Source organism: Oncorhynchus tshawytscha, linkage group LG26, assembly GCF_018296145.1.
Source record: "Oncorhynchus tshawytscha isolate Ot180627B linkage group LG26, Otsh_v2.0, whole genome shotgun sequence".
In the NCBI taxonomy this organism is placed as follows: Eukaryota; Metazoa; Chordata; class Actinopteri; order Salmoniformes; family Salmonidae; genus Oncorhynchus; species Oncorhynchus tshawytscha.
In genome coordinates, this window is record NC_056454.1 from 31,964,080 (window position 1) to 31,983,841 (window position 19,762).

The following is a 19,762-nucleotide window of genomic DNA, read 5'->3' on the forward strand; positions in this document are numbered from 1 at the left end:
TCATGGTGGGAACCACACATGCAGAGATCAGCCGTTCACCTACTCTGCGTCACACAAATTTGGACCAAAGGACACATTTCCACCGGTCTAATGTCCATTGCTCATGTTTCTTTGCCCACACAAGTCTCTTCTTCTTATTTGTGTCCTTTAGTGGTGGTTTCTTTGCAGCAATTCGACCATGAAGGCCTGATTCACGCAGTCTCCTATGAACAGTTGATGTTGAGATGTGTCTGTTACTTGACCTCTGTGAAGCATTTATTTATGCTGCAATTTCTGAGTATGGTAAATCTAATGAACTTATCCTCTGCAGCAGAGGTATCTCTGGGTGTTCCTTTCCTGTGGTGGCCCTCGTGAGAGCCATTTTCATCGTGGCACTTGATGGTTTTTGCGACTGCAATTTAATTGTTCTGACCTTCATTTCTTAAAATAATGATGGACTGTCATTTCTCTTTGTTTATTTGAGCTGTTCTTGACATAGCCCTATTTGGTAAATTACCAAGTAGATATTATCTTCTGTATACTACCCCTACCTTGTCACAACACAATTGATTGGCTCAAACACATTAAGAAGGAAAGAAATTCCACAAATTAACTTTTAGCAAGGGACACCTGTTGATTGAAATACATTCCAGGTGGCTACTTTGAAGAATCAAAGGTTGGCTACTTTGAAGAATCTCAAATATATTTTGATTTGTTTAACACTTTTTTGGTTACTACATTATTCCATATGTGTTATTTCATAATTTTGATTTCTACAATGTAGAAACTAATAAAATAAAGAAAAACCCTGGAATGAATAGGTGTGTCCAAACATTTGACTGCAACTCATTATACAGTATGTTTCTTGTTGTGGAACACTGTATAGCCTATAGCTCAAAAACACTGTTAATGAAAAGGTTGCTTGTGAAGTCGAACAAGGGGATCTGGGATCAGAGGGATACAGGCCTATCAGGGTACAATGAGACATGCCGAGAGAGATGGGGTGATTTTAAACCTCAGCTTTAACTGTAACGTTAACCACACTTCCAACCTTATGCCTAACCCTAACCTTAAATTAAGATCAAAAAGCAAATTCATTTTTACGATATCGTTTTTGTGGCTGTGGTAACCATTGGTGGTAACTAGTGACAACCGTTATGGGCAGAGGCTCTGTTTCCGGGCGTGATTACGTCACTCAACCACCGTGAAGATTCTAGTTAGTTTAGCCAACTCAACACTTACCACCCGGCGACTCCCGGACCCAAACCCGGATAAGAAGTGGGCCAACAATTCACTCGGTTAAGGTAACGTTAATTTGCAAGATTTCAGAATATGTGCATTTCATAGATAATGCGTAGAGAAAATATCTGATCTCAATGATGAGGTAGGTAGCTGCAATAACATTAACTTAGCTAGCTAATGTTACTTGTTAGGCAGCTAGTGTGGGCTCAACCGATAGAGCTAGCTAGCTTTACAGAACCGCTTTTAAATAAGTAATTTATTTTATGATTATGATCTGGCGTTTGCGAAGAAACAAGAATCTGATTTTAAATAAGTGTTACATCTGTGTTCGTAGCTAGTTGGCTAGCTTAATTTGTTTTAGCTTGCTAACTTGGCACATTTTGTCACCATGCAATCATGTCTCTAGTTGAGAACACTTTCTGAAAAATCACTTTGGAATTATTGTGATCTTATCCTACCTAGCGTGAGGTGTGTGTGACACTAACAACTTCAGAGATTCAGCACTGAAACACTGTGTTAACTGAGACCTGTGGCAATGGAATCTCTACCGCCAGCAAAATCACGACAAGCTTGTCAAGTTCAGAATCAGCAGATGCCTTGGAGCAGAATGTTGCTGGGATCACTGATTGTCTTCAGTTGTCTGGTAGCTTCTGTGTCCTCTGATGAGGATTACTATAAGTTATTGAAGGTGTCCAGAGAAGCCACAACCAGAGAGATACGACAAGCCTTCAAAAAGCTAGCTCTGATCATGCACCCGGATAAAAACCCAGTGAGTAGCCTGCCCTATAGATAGATATACACTACCTGTCAAAAGTTTTAGAACACCTACTCATTTAAGTGTTTTTTTCTTTATTTTTACTATTTTCTATGTTGTATTGTTGGAGTGAAGACATCAAAACTAAGAAATAACAGAAATGGAATCATGTAGTAACAAATTAAACAAATCAAAATATATTAGAAATTCTTCAAAGTAGCCACCCTTTGCCTTGATGACAGCTTTGCACACTCTTGGCATTCTCTCAACCAGCTTCACCTGGAATGCTTTTCCAACAGTCTTGAAGGAGTTCCCACATATGCTGAGCACTTGTTGGCTGCTTTTCCTTCACTCTGCGGTCTGATTCATCCCAAATTATCTCAATTTGGTTGAGGTTGGGTGATTGTGGAGGCCATGTCGTCTGATACAGCACTCTATCACTCTCCTTCTTGATCAAATAGCCCTTACACAGCATGGAGGTGTGTTGGGTCATTGTCCTGTTGAAAAACAAGTGGTAGTCCCACTAAGCCCAAACCAAATGGGATGGCTTATCGCTGCAGAATGTTGTGGTAGCCCTGCTGGTTAAGTGTGCCTTGAATTCTAAATAAATCACTGACAGTGGCACCAGCAAAGCACCCCACACGATCACACCTCTTCCTCCATGGTTTACGGTGGGAAATGCACATGCGGAGATTAAAGGTCGACCGATTATGGTTTTTCAACGCCGATATTGATTATTGGAGGACTTAAAAAGCCGATACTGATTAATCGGCCGATTTTAAAATACATTTTTTTATTTTATTTTTATTTGTAATAATGACATTTACAACAATACTAAATGAACACTTATTTTAACTTAATATAATACATCAAGTTCAATTTAGCCTCAAATAAATAATGAAACATGTTCAATTTGGTTTAAAAATGCAAAAACAAAGTGTTGGAGAAGAAAGTAAAAGTGCAATATGTGCTATGTAAGAAAGCTAACGTTTCAGTTCCTTGCTCAGAACATGAGAACATATGAAAGCTGGTGGTTCCTTTTAACATGAGTCTTCAATATTCCCAGGTAAGAAGTTTTAGGTTGTAGTTATTATTGGAATTATAGAACTATTTCCCTCTATATCATTTGTATTTCATTAACCTTTGACTATTGGATGTTCTTATAGGCACTTTAGTATTGCCAGTGTAACAGTATAGCTTCCGTCCCTCTCCTCGCTCCTCCCTGGGCTCGAACCAGGAACACAACGACAACACCACCATGCAGAGCAAGGGAAACAACCACAGGCTCAGAGCGAGTGACGTTTTGAAATGCGCGCAAACTAGCCAGCCATTTCACTTCGGTTACACCAGCCTCATCTCTGGAGTTGATAGGCTTGAAGTCATAAACAGCGCAATGCTTGACACACAACGAAGAGCTGCTGGCAAAACGCACGAAAGTGCTGTTTAAATTAATGTTTACGTGCCTGCTTCTGCCTACCACCGCTCAGTCAGATAATTAGATACTTCTATGCTTGTATGCTCAGTCAGATTATATGCAACGCAGGACACACTAGATAATATCTAGTAATATCATCAACCATGTGTAGTTAACTAGTGATTATGATTGATTGTTTTTTATAAGATAAGTTTAATGCTAGCCAGCAACTTACCTTGGCTTACTGCATTTGTGTAACAAGCAGTCTCCTTGTGGAGTGCAACGAGAGAGAGGCAGGTCGTTATTGCGTTGGACTAGTTAACTGTAAGATTGGAACCCCGAGCTGACAAGGTAAAAATCTGTTGTTCTGCCCCTGAACGAGGCAATTAACCCACCGTTCCTAGACCGTCATAAAGAAAATAAGAATGTGTTCTTAACTGACTTGCCTAGTTAAATAAAGATTAAATAAAGGTGTAAAAAATATAAAAATGTCCAAAAATACCGATTTCCGATTGTTATGAATACTTAGGGCCGATTTCAAGTTATCGGCCATTCCGATTAATCGGTCGACCTCTAGCGGAGATCATCCATTCACCCACACCGCATCTCACAAAGACACGGCGCGGTTGGAACCAAAAATATCCAATTTGGATTCCAGACCAAAGGACACATTTCCTCCGGTGTAATGTCCATTGTTCGTGTTTCTTGGCCCAAGCAAGTCTCTTCTTCATATTGGTGTCCTTTTTAATAGTGGTTTCTTTGCAGCAATTTGACCATGAAGGCCTGATTTCACGCAGTCTCCTCTGAACAGTCGATGTTGAAATTAGAGGTTTACCGATTAATCGGCCGGGCCGATTTCAAGTTTTCATAACAAATCGACAATCTGACTTTTTGGGCGCCAATTACATTGCAATCCACGAGAACTGAATGGCAGGCTGACCACCTGTTACGCAGCGTCGTCAAAAGGACCTTGTTGCTACAAGGAGCCAAGGTAAGTTGCTAGCTAGCATTAAACTTAACTTATAAAAAAACAATCAGTCTTCACATAATCACTAGTTAACTACACATGGTTGATGATATTACTAGGTTGACTAGCTTGTCCTGCGTTGCATATAATCAATGGCATGCCTGTTAATTTATTATCGAATCACAACCTACTTCAACTTTGCCAAACGAGTAAAGATTTAACAAAATTGCACAATCGTTGCACAAATGTACCTAACCGTAAACATCAATGCCTTTCTTAAAATCAATACACAGAAGTATATATTTTTTAAGCGTTCATATTTAGTTAAAAGAAATTCATGTTAGCAGGCAATGTTAATGAGGGAAATTGTTTCACTTCTCTTACGTTCAGTGCAAGCAGAGTCAGGGTATATGCAGCAGTTTGGGCTGCCTGGCTCTTTACGAACTGTGTGAAGACCATTTCTTCCTAACAAAGACCATAATTAATTTGCCAGAATTTTATGTATTTATGACAAATATTGAAGGTTGTGCAATGTAACAGCAATATTTAGACTTGGGGTTGCCACCCGTTCGATAAAATACGGAACAGTTCCGTATTTCACTGAAAGAATAAACGTTTTGTTTTCTAAATGATAGTTTCTGGATTTTACCATATTAATGACCAAAGGCTCTTATTTCTGTGTTTATTATATTATAATTAAGTCTATTATTTCATAGAGCAGTCTGACTGAGCGGTGGTAGGCAGCAACAGGCTCGTTCATTTAAACAGCACTACTGCATTTGCCAGCAGCTCTTAGCAATGCTTGACATACAGCGCTGTTTATGACTTCAAGCCTATCAACTACCGAGATTAGGCCGGCAATACTAAAGTACTAGAGAGAAATACTAAGGTAAGTTTCATTATTTATTTAAGACTAAATAGATTTTAGTTCAAATGTGTTCATTGTTCATTCAGTATTGTAATAATGACAATTACAACAAATATATATATATTGTGGCAAATCTCTTCAAGATTAGGAGCGTTTGTCACAAATTAAGTGGGAAACTGTCACCAAAATCACAGAGTTATTTCGAACAGGACAGTACCTGTGAGCTTGTTTCTCCGTTCTGGTCCACCCAGGCCGCAGGCAAGGTCAAGGATAGCAGGGTTCGGTACACAAATCAGGTTTTCGGTAGGTCGAGGTCCAAACGCCAACAGGTAAATCCAAACAGTCAGCTCATACATGGTAAATCCAGCCTATATATATATATATATATATATATCTTTCTCTATGGTTCACAGATCCTTCCAGCCCTTTCTCTCTCTCTTCCTGGTTTGTCTTGACCCCTTATCTGTGAATCGGCCCCACCTTCTGAGGGTTCCCCTTGCTTCTGAGAATTGTAGTTTTGGCAGTCAGACATTTTGTGATCTGTAGTTCTGATCGGGTTGGCCATTTTAGTGATAGGGCAGAGCCCCTTTATTAGTTCACATATCTGACATTTATCACTCGACCCCCTTTGCCACAAAATATATTTAGGCCGATTTAATCGGTATCTGCTTTTTTTGGTCCTCCCAATAATATGTATCTGCATTGAAAAATCATAATCGGTCGACCTCTAGTAGAGATGTATCTGTTACTTGAACTCTGAAGCATTTATTTGGGCTGCAATCTTGGGTGCAGTTAATTGCAGATTTCTGAGGCTGGTAACTCTAATGAACGCATCCTCTGCAGAAGAGGTAACTCTGGGTCTTCTTTTCCTGTGGCGATCCTCATGAGAGCCAGTTTCTTCCTAGCGCTTAATGGTTTTTGCGGCTGCACTTGAAATAACATTCAATTATTGAAGTTATTGAAATTTTCCGGAAAATTTACTGACCTTTGTCTTAAAGTAAAGATGGACTGTCGTTTCTCTTTACTTATTTGAGCTGTTCTTGCCATAATATGACCGCCAGGTGCACGCTGTTTCCTCCGACACATTGGCGTGCATTCCCCCATGGACCTCGCGGTCGCGGCCGGCTGCGACAGAGCCTGGGCTCGAACCCAGAGTCTCTGGTGCCCTAGACCACTGTGCCACCTGGGAGGCCACAAATTTACTTTTTAACAAGGCACACCTGTTAATTGAAATGCATCCCAGGTGAATACCTCATGAAGCTGGTTGAGAGAATGCCAAGAGTGTGCAAAGCCTTCATCAAGGCAAAGGGTGGCTACTTTGAAGAATTGTTTAACACTTTTTGGGGTTGTTTCATAGTTTTGATGTCTTCACTATAATTCTACAATGTAGAAAATAGTAAAAATAAAGAAAAACCCTTGAATGAGTAGGTAATGTCCAAACTTTTGACTGTGTGTGTTATAACATGTTAAAATGTAACTTATCATTGGCTATAACATATCACAACATACTGGTGATTTCCTAGACTGGTCCCAGATCTGTTTTTGCTATTTTTCTTAATTCTATGGTCATTGTCACAACAAAACAGCACAACCACATCTGGTAGCAGGCTAGATATTTTCTACAAAGTCCAGTACTTAATTTGTTGCTCTCATTGTCCAGCATGATGAAACTGCCCATGACAAGTTCCTGAAGGTAACCCGAGCCTATGAAGTTCTGAAGGATGACGATCTGAGGAAGAAGTATGACAAGTATGGAGAGAAGGGTCTGCAGGATGAGCAGCAGGGAGGAGGACGATATGAGAGCTGGAACTACTATAGAAATGAATTTGGTAAATCATTTTTCTTTTGGAGTCGTCTAAGAATGTGAAATGTAAACATTGCCAAGAAATATGAAGAAAGGGGATTGATAGGCCACTGCTAACATGCAACATTTTCAGTCATTTCCTCAGGACGTTGGTGTGACTTGTCATCTTACTCTTTCTGCAGGTATCTACGATGATGACCTAGAGATTGTCACTTTAGATAGGGGAGACTTCGGTAAGTGATGTCACACTATTCCGAACCTTCAGAGCCATCCTTTCTTGTTGGGGTATGTTTGTTGTTATGATACTGACTCTACTACTATAGATGCAGCAGTGAACTCCGGGGAACTCTGGTTTGTCAACTTCTACTTCCCTCGTTGCCATCATTGTCACGAGCTGGCTCCCACGGTAATACTTTCCTCACTCACTGTAAAAGTGCATTCTGCAATATTTTCTGCTATTCATTGGTTGTTTCATATACTTAATTAAAATGTCCATTGAACAGTGGTAGATATTGCAGATGGTACCTTTGTTTAAGTCGTCTTCATTTATCTTTTGATAATTGTCATCTATGTTTAATATTTCAACATATTATGTTACTTTGTGTGTGTGTCCGCAGTGGAGGGAGTTTGCTAAGGAGATGGATGGAGTGATCAGGATAGGAGCAGTGAACTGTGGAGACAACAACAGACTGTGTCGCAGCAAAGGCATCAACAGCTACCCCAGCCTCTACATTTACAAAGCTGGAATGGTAGGAGAAACGTCACAGCTGTCTTTTAGGATAGCTCTGTCATGCATCACGTAGCCTGGTTAAACCAGACTGAATGCTACGCTCACCATGGTTTTAGCACATCATTCAATCTGTTTTAAACAGGCTACGTATCACTCACTGCTCATGGTGTTAGGAACAACCCTCTAAAACGCATCCCTTTCTGTCGTCCCAATAGAATCCAGAGAAATACTTTGGAGATAGGGCCAAGGAGAGTTTGACTAAGTTTGGCATGCAATTTGTGAAGAGCAGAGTTACAGAGCTGTGGCAAGGCAATGTCTTCACTGAGATTGAGGCAGCATTTTCATCTGGAGTTGGATGGCTGATCACCTTCTGTGCTGACTCTGGAGGTAGGACGAGTTGTTAAGGGTTACGTTGAGATGCTTTGTCATGTTTACAAATAGAGACTTTTAGTCAGAAGTAGTGAAACCAATATGGTAGGAATTGTATTTTCTATACAGTTAAAATATGATCTGTGTTTGATCTCTTCATAGACTGTCTAGAGTCACAGACGAGGCAAAAATTAGCAGGAATGTTGGTAAGTCCTCATTGAACCCATGCTGTATGTTTACCTTCCCATGAGCATACATTGTTATTGTGACTGAAATGTCTCTTCTCTTGTGTTATCTTCAGGAAGGTCTAGTGAATGTGGGCTGGATGGACTGCTCAACACAGGCTGAGTTGTGTGACAGCTTTGAGGTGACCACCAGCACCACAGCCTTCTTCCCCCCCGGCAGTTCACTGAAGAACAAGGGCAGCGTGCTGGTAAGAGAGGCCCATGTTTTAGTTTTGTTTGCGTACACTAAAAACAATGCATAACATGAAATGTATTTGTAAGTGAGAAGGAGAAACCCAGGATGGGTTCATCAAGAAGCCTCACCATACATAGCTTAGAGAACACTTTATTTTATTGACATGAGATGATAGAATCATGACTGTTCTGAAAGCCCAGATTTACAACAAACATTGGTTTCATCATAACAACAGTTCCTGCAGAGTTTGGATACCAGAGAGATCTATGGAGAGGTGATGCAGCATCTGCCTGACCTGGAGGCTCTTACTAAGGAAACCTTCCAGGTACAGTAATAATAATCAAATCTAAGGTACAGTAAAAATCATCTGTATTGCCATCTTGTACCACCATATTTATTGTGCCTGGGAGGGGGGGGGTTATGTCTTAGTGCAGCGTCCTCTGTGCTGTCCAATCTGTGAGAGGCAGACTCGGTTGTTGGAGGCAGACTCGAATGTTGTGGATGTTTGAGTTCTTTCCTCTTCCTAGTAATAATATACCTACCTACTAAAAATAACCACATATATTTGACATGAAATAATCTGTTGTCTGACATGATTTCAGTTGAGGAAAACACCTGTAGTGGTGATGCTGAAATATTTAGGAAAATACAGTTATTGTGTTCTATTCTATTCTCCATCGGTCTCTGTAGAGTAAACTGGCCCATCATCGGTGGCTGGTCAGTTTTTCTTTCGGACAGAAGACCATGGCATCTCATGAGTATAAGAAGCTCAAGGCTCTTCTGAAGGCAGCCCACATACAGGTAAGGTCTGAAATCCACAATGAATATCGCTCTGATTCACTGTTCATTCACGTCACTGATTCAGTCTGGATGTTTAATACTCTGTGCTTTTTCTCAGGTGGGAAAGGTGGACTGCCTTACTGACTCAGAACTATGTGTCTCCTTCTACATTCAAAAGCCCTGTATCGCTGTCTTCAAAGGCCTTGGGATTCATGACTTTGAGATCCACCATGGTAAGTTAGTGTCTTATTCGAACTCAACCGATTTTGTTATTTTATCTCTGTATTTCACTTGGCATTCCTTTTCACTGGTTGTTGTATACATATGCACATTTGTATATCTACTCGGGGGGGCTCCCAAGTGGTGCAGTGGTCTAAGACACTGCATCTCAATGGTACCTGGTTTGAATCCAGGCTGCATCACATCAGGCCATGATTGGGAGTCTCATAGGGCGGCGCACAATTGGCCCAGCGTCGTCCGGGTTTGGCCGGGGTAGGCTGTCATTATAAATTAGAATTTGTTCGTAACTGACTTTCCTAGTTTAACAAAATTATTTTTTAATTTGTCTTGTTTTGTTTTTCATGAGAGCCTGAGTGAGTAAGATTTGCAATCTATTTCTTATAAATGGCAAATAAACTGTTTCTGCTCTCCCAGGTAAGGATGTGCTGTACAACATCATAGCATTTGCTAAGGAGAGTGTCAGCGCCCATGTCACCACTCTGAGACCAGAGAACTTCCCCAGTGATGGAAAGGAGCCCTGGCTAGTTGACTTCTTTGCTCCTGTAAGTATCAGCCTAATGTTAGTGACTAATACTCTACTTGCTTATCGATGTTCACTACGTGTTGACATGTATTTGAAAGATCAAATCACATTGTATTTGTCACATGCGCCGAATACAACCGGTATAGTGAAATGCTTACAGTGAAATGCTTACTTACAAGCCCTTAACTAACAATGAAAAAATAATTATTAAGTAAAAAATATAAAATAAAAGTTACAAATAATTAAACAGCAACATAACAATAGCGAGGCTATATACAGGGAGTACCGTACAGAGTCAATGTGCGGGGGCACCGGTTAGTCGAGGTAATATGTACATGTAGGTAGAGTTAAAGTGACTTTGCATAGATAATAAACAGAGTAGCAGCAGCATAATAGAGGGGTCTGGGTAGCCCTTTGATTAGCTATTCAGGAATCTTATGGCTTGGGGGTAGAAGCTGTTAAGAAGCCCTTTTGACCTAGACTTGGCGCTCCGGTACCGCTTGCCGTGCGGTAGCAGAGAGAACAGTCTGACTAAGGTGGCTGGAGTCTTTCACAATTTTTTGGCCCTTTCTCTGATACCACCTGGTATAGAGGTCCTGGATGGCAGGAAGCTTGGCCCCAGTGATGTACTGGGCCTTACGCACTACCCTCTGTAGTGCCTTGCGGTCAGAGGCCAAGCAGTTGACATACCAGGCAGTGATGCAACCAGTCAGGATGTTCTCGATGGTGCAGCTGTAGAACCTTTTGAGGATCTGAGGACCCATGCCAAATCTTTTCAGTCTCATGAGGGGAATAGATTTTGTCGTGCCTTCTTCACGACTGTCTTAGTGTGTTTAGACCATGATAGTTTATTGGTGGTGTGGACACCAAGGAACTTGAAGCTCTCAACCTGCTCCACTACAGCCCTGTCGATGAGAATTGGGGCGTGCTCGGTCCTCCTTTTCCTGTAGTTCACAATCATCTCCTTTGTCTTGATCACGTTGAGGGAGAGGTTGTTGTCCTGGCACCACATGACCAGGTCTCTGACCTCCCTATAGGCTGTCTCGTCGTTGTCGGTGATCAGGCCACTGTTGTCATCGGCAAACGTGATGATAGTGTTGGAGTCGTGCCTGGCCTTGCAGTCATGAATGAACAGGGAGTACAGGAGGGGATTACAGGAGCACGCACCCCTGAGTGGCCCCCGTGTTGAGGATCAGCATGACTGATGTGTTGTTCCCTACCACCTGGGGGCAGCCCGGCAGGAAGTCCAGGATCCAGTTGCAGAGGGAGCTGCTTAGTCCCTTAGCGTAGTAATGAGCTTTGAGGGCACTATGGTGTTGAACGCTGGGCTGTTGTCAATGAATAGCATTCTCACATAGGTGTTCCTTTTGTCCCGGTGGGAAAGGGCAGTGTGGAGTGCAATAGAGTGCATCATCTGTGGATCTGTTGGGGCGATATGCAAATTGGAGTGGGTCTAGGGTGTTTGGGATAATGGTGTTGATGTGAGCCATGACCAGCCTTTCAAAGCACTTCATGGCTACAGATGTGAGTGCTACTGGTCGGTAGTCATAAACTAGGTGTGGCTATTAAAATAATAATCTGTTGGTGACTAACAATCCCTGAAAGTAAACAGACTTTATTGTTGTATAAAGTGGACTACATCCTGTTGAGTTGGCTGAGACATTGGGTGAGGTCCATGAACAAATACTAATATACGGTTTCCTTGTAGTGGTGTCCTCCCTGTCGTGCTCTCCTCCCTGAGCTGAGGAAAGCCTCGATCCAGCTGTTTGGTCAGATGAAGTTCGGAACGCTGGACTGCACTGTGCACGAGAGACTCTGCAGCATGGTGAGTGTCGGGAGAACATACCAAACGTAAACCCAAACCCCCTAGATGTGCTATTCTTCTATGTATTCCACAATATCTGCTTAGATGTATTGAGAGAGCCTGGTTGCCAGTCTGTTTAGCTAGCATTCCACTTCTTGTACTCCATGTCGTGTGCATATGATGCGGTGTAAAATTAGTGGAATGTTAGCTAAGAAGACTGCCAACTACCGTAATTTCCGGACTATAAGCCGCTACTTTTTTCCCAGGCGTTGAACCTCACGGTTTATATAATGACGTGGCTAATTTATGGATTTTTCCCGCTTTCACAAGATTCATGCTGCGAAAAAACTGAGCACCGTCACATAATGTGACGTAAATCGAGCGCGCTCAAACTTCCCATCGTTCTGATTACGGTAATCATTTTGTCACCCTCATCATGGCAAAGACACGGAGAAATGCATATGATGCAGCTTTCAAGTTGAAGGCGATCGATCTGGCTGTTGGAAAAGGAGATAGAGCTGCTGACAGCGTGGAGCATTGTCAAAAAATCCACTATCATCAACGGGTTTGGAAAGGCTGGACTGCTGCGTGTTGAAGAGGGCAGCGATCCAACATCGGATGAAGCAATTCTGAGGCTATTCAACTCCGACACCGAAGGAGATGACTTCAGTGGTTTCAGTGCACAGGAGGAAGATAGTGACCCATGACTTTTTTGGTAGGCTACTGTTGTAACAAAAATTAAAGCCGTGTTTCGTTAAAGCCTATTTATTTTTGTTACAAGCCGTGTTTCATTTAAAGGCTGTGTAAAGTTAATTTGTTTCAATGTACCGGTAGGCACCTGCGGTTTATAGACAAGTGCGGCTTATTTATGTACAAAATACATATTTTTTAATAATTCAGTGGGTGCGCTTAATAGTCCAGCAATTACGGTAGACTAGTATTGCGGAGCCAGCCATGCAAGACTGTTGCTCCCAGAGTTTAACTATGTCCCCAAATCATGGCCCTACTGTATGACATAATTTCTCACTATAATGAAGGTATTTATGATTGAAGTAAATAATACGCGTTTCATTCAATGGACTTAGTATGACTAGTATCAACAAAGCTGTTTTTATTTATTCCGGTAGCATTTTTACTGCTTTCCTCTGGGCTGTGTGGCATTTAGGCATAGTAGAGCTGTCATTCCTCTGGCTGTGTTGTAGCAAGGCTAGCCGTAGGGCTATCATTCCTCTGGCTGTGTTGTAGCAAGGCTAGCCGTAGGGCTATCATTCCTCTGGCTGTGTTGTAGCAAGGCTAGCCGTAGGGCTATCATTCCTCTGGCTGTGGCATAGAGCCATACTAGGGCCATCATTCCAGCCCTGTCACCTGTGATTGTGTGGTGAGCTCAGTATCCACTTTTCCTGGCCAAAATAAAGATGTTCTATTTTATATCCTGATCACATCCCTGAGTATGAACCAAATGAAATGTGTTTGTGGTTTTGATGGATAACTGAAAGTGGCAGTGGCTACCACAGTTATGTAACGTACTGTATGTCCTATGTGCCTGTTTTCGGTCCACGCCTACGCAACCACCTTGATATTTAATCGAAAGTAGTACTAGCTACCAGTAATTTTGTGTTTTCAGTATAATATCCATGCCTACCCGACCACGGTAATCTTTAACAAGTCCTCCATCCATGAGTACGAGGGACATCACTCTGCTGACGGAATCCTGGAGTTCATACAGGTGAGAAGCTTACCATTAGCCTAGTTCACAGTATCGGTCCATCTCCTTTCTAGCCAGTGCTTATAGTGCCACAGAAGTTTAAAACTAAGAGACTCAACATAGTTACTTCATGTACCGTGTGGAGGAAACGTCCCATTGCCAATAGCCTTAATTGTCTGTTACTGTTATACAGTACATCCCTACTGTAGTGACTCCTCTTTCTTCCCACTCTTCCAGGACTTGGTCGACCCCACTGTGGTGACCATGGACCCAGACAGCTTTGCAGAGCTGGTGAAGAGGAGAAAACACAGCGAGACCTGGATGGTGGACTTCTATGCCCCGTGGTGTGGGCCCTGTCAGGCCCTGCTGCCCGAGTGGAGGAGGATGGCACGGGTAGGTAGTGGATTGTAGGGTGGTAGGCTATAGGCTGTATAGAATACCTACTAGGTAATAGGCAGTAGGATGGTAGACTTCTTTGCCCCCTGGTGTGGGCCCTGCCTGGCCCTGCTGCCAGAGTGGAGGAGAATGGCACAGGTAAGTTCAGTAGGTACAGCAATAGAGCTTTCACTGACGTGTTCTCTGGATATTGAGGGCTTGAATCTAGCATAGATGGAGAGATACATGATATCTATCAAGATAAAATATTAGCATTATCTCATTTTATTCTAGGGTGGGTGGGTGTAATCAACAAATCCAACTTAATGCATTTGTCAAGATTTTTTAAATGTTAATTCACTCTAGCAAATAATTTGTTTTCTCCCTGGTTTTCTGTCTGTTGATGTCTCTTCTCAGGCGTTGAATGGTATGATAAAGGTGGGGACGGTAGACTGTCAGAAACACCACTCCTTCTGCCAAGGAGAGAGTGTCAAAGCCTACCCTGAGATACGCCTCTACCCTCAGAACGCCAACCGACGAGACCTATACCAGTATGTACCTTACTGTTCTTTCAGTCTTACTATAGTTACTGTTTACGTGTTCTACAGATTACACTAAGTTTACATGTTTTAAAGTATACATATGGCTTACATGTTGTAAAGTTTACAGTAAGTTATGTTGTAAAATTGACATGAAATGATATTGTAACGTTTACATTAAGTTATGTTGTACAGTCTGTAAATAAGAGTGCTGTTTTTATTTCTCTCACCAGGAGTTACAACGGCTGGCACAGAGATGCTCACTCTCTCAAAGTCTGGGCTGTGGGGTAAGTTCTCTCCTCCTGTGTTTCTGTCCTAGCCTTTTAACAGTCACCATTGTTGGAACCTTTGTATCTGATTTGTAGTCAACAGAAAGGAATTCATACAGTGTCCGTCTGTGTCTTAGTACTCTCCCAAGAGCATCAGTGGATCTGACTCCAGATGACTTCAGGAACAAGGTAATAGGAGGGAAGGATCACTGGGTGGTGGACTTCTATGCTCCGTGGTGTGGACCATGTCAGCACTTTGCCCCAGAGTTCGAGGTCCTCGCTCGGGTAAGATATTTTCTCCACTCCTCCATCTCTCAAACGCATGTTTCATGGCCCGTTTTCATAAAGCATCAGAGTAGGAGCGCTGATCTAGGATCAGGCATCCCCTGTCCATGTAGGCTGATCTTATTTATTATGATATAAATGGCTCAACTGATCTACTCACTTCATGAATATGGCCCCTATTCATGCTTCATGAATCAGCTGGCATAATTTTTATGGATATATACAAATAAATGTAAATTGAAAACAGGTAAAACCATATGAAGCTCAGCTAGTTTACAGTCTTTCCAGCTTCAGTTTGAAGTGATTGTGTTAGCCGTGTTGGCTAGCTCCTCTGAACAACAGTGTCCTGACGATAGAGCATATTTTTTATGCCAGGCAAAACCTTGACTCATCAACTCATTGTTATGGATGTCAAAACAAATGCAAATGCTGTTACTGTTGTTATTCGGGCTGCACTGTTTGAAGTGACTAAGTTAACCGTTGTTGGCTAAGAACAGCCCTTAGTTGTGTGCTATTCAGTAGTGCATTACTTTTGACCAGAGCCCTATGGATAATGTAGTGGTTCTAATGTGTTGATTCACTGGGCGGCCATGTCTTTGGTTGCTTCCTAAATGGCACCCTATTCACTATGTAGTGCACTGCTTTTGACCAGAGTGTTATGGGTCTCCCTATGGGCCCTGGTCAAAAGTAGTGGGAAAATAGGGAAAATTGTGCTTTTTCTGATGTAGTCTTTCTTTGTCTAGATGGTGAAAGGGAGTGTGAGGGCAGGGAAAGTAGACTGTCAGGCCCACTACCAGACCTGTCAGTCAGCTGGCATCACAGCCTATCCCAGCGTCCGATTCTACCCACACCTGGGCACCAAGAAGGTAAGAGACTCCTGATTGGTAACTTTTTTTTTTAATGGGTTAGCTATTTATCCAGGTAAGTTATTTAGAAGACTTCATATTAACGACCTGACAAAGAGGCGGCAATGATAGTTTTTCATCATAGCAGCTTATCGTTATCTTACTTATTCCTGTCCTTGTTAGAGGACAAGCTGTAAGTTAAATACATTTGATTACTATGTATCAGAAGTTCCAGTAGTTAGATATTCTTATTGAAACTTGTTTAACTGTATATTTGATGTAGTATTTTTCTTTGAGGACCTCTTGCCTAATAATACCATTTATATTATTAGAGAGGCGGAGTCAGTCCCCCAGAGCACTGTGCCCTAACTAGCCCCTCCATCCATCCTTCCACCCCTTCCTCCTTTCATCCCTCTGTCCCCAGCGCGACCAGGGAGGGGAGCACGTCAACAGCCGGGATGCTAACAACATCGCAGACGTCCTCCACCAGAGGCTCCAGCAGTTATCTCCATGGTTACAGGGCAAGGCGGACAACTTCAAGGTAAGCTTCTTACGCAATTCAGCAATCACCATTTTGCTTTTTAATCTTAGTAGCTATCTCTTACCTTTTGCAGTCAAGCGGAAATATATTATTTTCTGGCACAGACTTTTAGGTGAGAGTTTGGGTTTTGGGCTTTGGCTTAGCTAATTCAGGCAAGATGACTGCTAACACTTTTTATTTCATTGTATTATTATTATTATATATACATTTTTATTTTTAGGCCCATCCATCACCTCCACGCCCCTCTTCGGAGGACAAAAATAAACGTTTTTACTTATTTTCATTTTGTTACGTGTTCAGAGCTCTTGACTTTTTCCACATTTTGTTATGTTACGGCCTGATTGTAAAGTTGATTAAATGGTTTTTTTCCCCTCGTCAAATTACACACACTACCCCATAATGACAAAGCTAAAACAGGTTTTTACCAAAAATAAAATAAAAATATTGAAACATCAGATTTAAATAACTATTCAGACCCTTTACCCACTATTGCTCAGCTTGGCTGAGCACCAGCTCTAGGAAGAGTCTTGGTGGTTCCAAACTTCTTCCATTTAAGAATCATGGAGACCACTGTTCTTGGGGACCTTCGATGCTGCAAAACATTTTTGGTACCCTTCCCCAGATCTGTTTCTTGACACAGACCTGTTTCGGAGCTCTTGCTCTGACATGCACTGTCAACTGTGGGACCTTATATAGACAGGTGTGTGCCTTTCCAAATCTGGTCCAATCAATTGAATTTACCACAGGTGGACTCCAATGAAGTTGTAGAAACATCTCAAGGATGATCAATGGAAGCAGGATGCACCTGAGCTCAATTTTGAGTCTCATAGCAAAGGGTCTGAATACTTATGTAAATAAGGTATTTCTAAAAAAACCTGTTTTCCCTTTGTCATTATGGGGCATTGTGTGTAGATTGATGAGGGCAAAAAAAAATATTTAATTCATTTTAGAAAAAGGCTGTAACATAACATTTGGAAAAAGTAAAGGGGTCTACATTTTACATATGTGGCATTTATTTTTTAGAGTAGTTACATAGCAAGAATAAAGTATTTTGATAGACGTTACATCGAGATGGATATTACTTATACATCATGTTTTCACTCAACTATTATAGAACATGAACTTTTAAACCCACCCCTCAGCTACTCTGTCCATCCCACCTGTCTCCGTAAACAGCTCTCTTATGATTTCCATGTGCCATATTTTTCAACTGCTAATAGTTAGTTGAAGTGACTTTGGATTGAGTTGGCTCAGTGTATCAAACCACAATCACATTATCTCTCTATCTCTCTCTTTTTGTTTTTCTCTCTCTTTCTGCAGGATGAATTGTGAGTTCAAGGGGGTCGATTCCACTGAGATGGTTTTCCTTATGGAAACATAAAGGATGGACACACACACACACACACTTAACAAACAAAAAGACTCTGAGAAGAGATTTGTTTCTGCAAGGATTACTGCCAAGGAAAGAAGACGTTATTGAAAGGTTACCTCAGTATTGTCGTACTGTCAAAACAAACCTGTTTCTCAACTGATTCAACGATAAGGAAAGACTGACTCGCTGTCTTAGGTTTTACTAGTTCTATAGGTGAAGTGTGTCCATATGGTAGGTGTCGACCTGCCTGATATCTGAATGTACTGTCTGATGTAGGTTGGGGACAAGATATTTTATGCCTATATTTATGATACAAAATGGCAGTTTATCAGTTTATAATGCGCCTGCCAATGTCAATGCTTCTTGTTGATTCAACTTGAACCATTTGAGTGTAGTGAACAGTGTTTTATTCATTCTGTGAAGTGACCACACTGTACTGGCTGTGTTGGTTGTATTATTATTATGATGATACCAATCTATTTGTTTGTCTGCTGATAGTAGGGTTCAGTATGCAACCTCTGTATACAGTAAAACACACAAACACAATTTAGAAAAGACATCCTGTATACTGAAAACAATTAACAGAACATATGTTACCAATTCACTCCACATCATTCATTAAAATGTTACTGTTTGCCATCACTGAAATGTGAATGGAAATGGTTTGATTAGTTGTGGGATGATGCAGTCTTGCAAAAGTTTTCTGTCATTCCAGAAATGTGGGAAATCTAGCACGGTTTTATATAATGTCTTTGTAATCTGGTATTTTCAACTCAAAATACAATACTATCTTTGGATGATGTTTGATAGTAACTCATGTGGGAACTTGTAGTCTTGAAAATAAAATACAATGCTGAATAGTGTCCCTTTTAAGACACTCCTTTTCCTTTCAAGTTGTTTTGCACGGACTCTTGTATTGAGTAAATATCATGTTTAAAAAATATATATACAGTGTATTCGGGAAGTATTCAGACGCCTTTTTCCAATTTTTGTTGTTACAGCCTAATTCTATTTTTTCCCCTCATCAATCTACACAAAATACCACATAATGACAGCAAAAACATGTTTTTAGAAATGTCACATTTACATAAGTATTCAGACCCTTTGCTCAGTACTTTGTTGAAGCAACTTTGGCAGCGTTTACAACCTTGTCTTCTTGGGTAGGACGCTACAATCTTGACACACCTGTATTTGAGGAGTTTCTTCCATTCTACTCTGCAGATCCTCTCAAGCTCTGTCGGGTTGGATGGGGAGCATCACTGCACAGCTATTTTTCAGGTCTCTCCAGAGATGTTCGATCGGGTTAAAGTCAGGGCTCTGGCTGGACCACTCAAGGACATTCAGAGACTTGTCCCTAAGCCACTCCTGCGTTGTCTTGGCCATGTGCTTAGGGTCGTTGTCCTGTTGGAAGGTGAACCTTCGCCACAATGTGAGGTCCTGAGCGCTCTGGACAGGTTTTCATCAAGGCACTCTCTGTACTTTGCTTCATTCATCTTTCCCTCAATCCTGACTAGTCTCTCAGTCCCTGCCGCTAAAAACATCTCCACAGCATGATTCTGCCACCACCATGCTTCACTGTAGGGATGGTGCCACGTTTCCTCCAGACACTTGGCAATCAGGCCAAAGAGATCGATCTTGGTTTCATCAGACCAGAGAATCTTGTTTTCCTATGGTCTGAGAGTCTTTTAGGTGCCTTTTGGCAAACTCCAAGTAGGCTGTCGTGCCTATTACTGAGGAGTGGCTTCTGTCTGGCCACTCTACCATAAATAACTGATTGGTGGAATGCTGCAGAGATGGTTGTACTTCTGGAAAGTTCTCCCATCTTCACAGAGGGACTCTGGATGCTCTGTCAGAGTGACCATCAGGTTCTTGGTCACCTCCCTGACCAGGTTCTTGGTACCCTTCCCCAGATCTGTGCCTCAGCACAAGCTTGTCTC

At 41.7% G+C, this 19,762-nt stretch overlaps 1 protein-coding gene across 1 annotated transcript; it reads left to right on the plus strand.

Annotated features, from left to right (window-relative positions):
* Positions 1–1,128: 1,128 nt before the first annotated feature.
* dnajc10 (DnaJ (Hsp40) homolog, subfamily C, member 10) lies at positions 1,129–18,688 on the plus strand. The gene is made up of 22 exons (XM_024389590.2): positions 1,129–1,283; positions 1,684–1,990; positions 6,885–7,053; positions 7,211–7,261; positions 7,352–7,434; positions 7,646–7,777; positions 7,974–8,145; positions 8,290–8,333; positions 8,429–8,560; positions 8,783–8,872; positions 9,238–9,348; positions 9,446–9,560; positions 9,982–10,109; positions 11,799–11,915; positions 13,519–13,620; positions 13,837–13,992; positions 14,392–14,525; positions 14,747–14,800; positions 14,920–15,067; positions 15,811–15,933; positions 16,337–16,453; positions 17,774–18,688. The coding sequence occupies exons 2-22, from the start codon at positions 1,757–1,759 to the stop codon at positions 17,783–17,785; spliced, it is 2,424 nt and encodes an 807-aa protein (XP_024245358.1). The 5' UTR covers positions 1,129–1,283; positions 1,684–1,756; the 3' UTR covers positions 17,786–18,688.
* Positions 18,689–19,762: the final 1,074 nt, after the last annotated feature.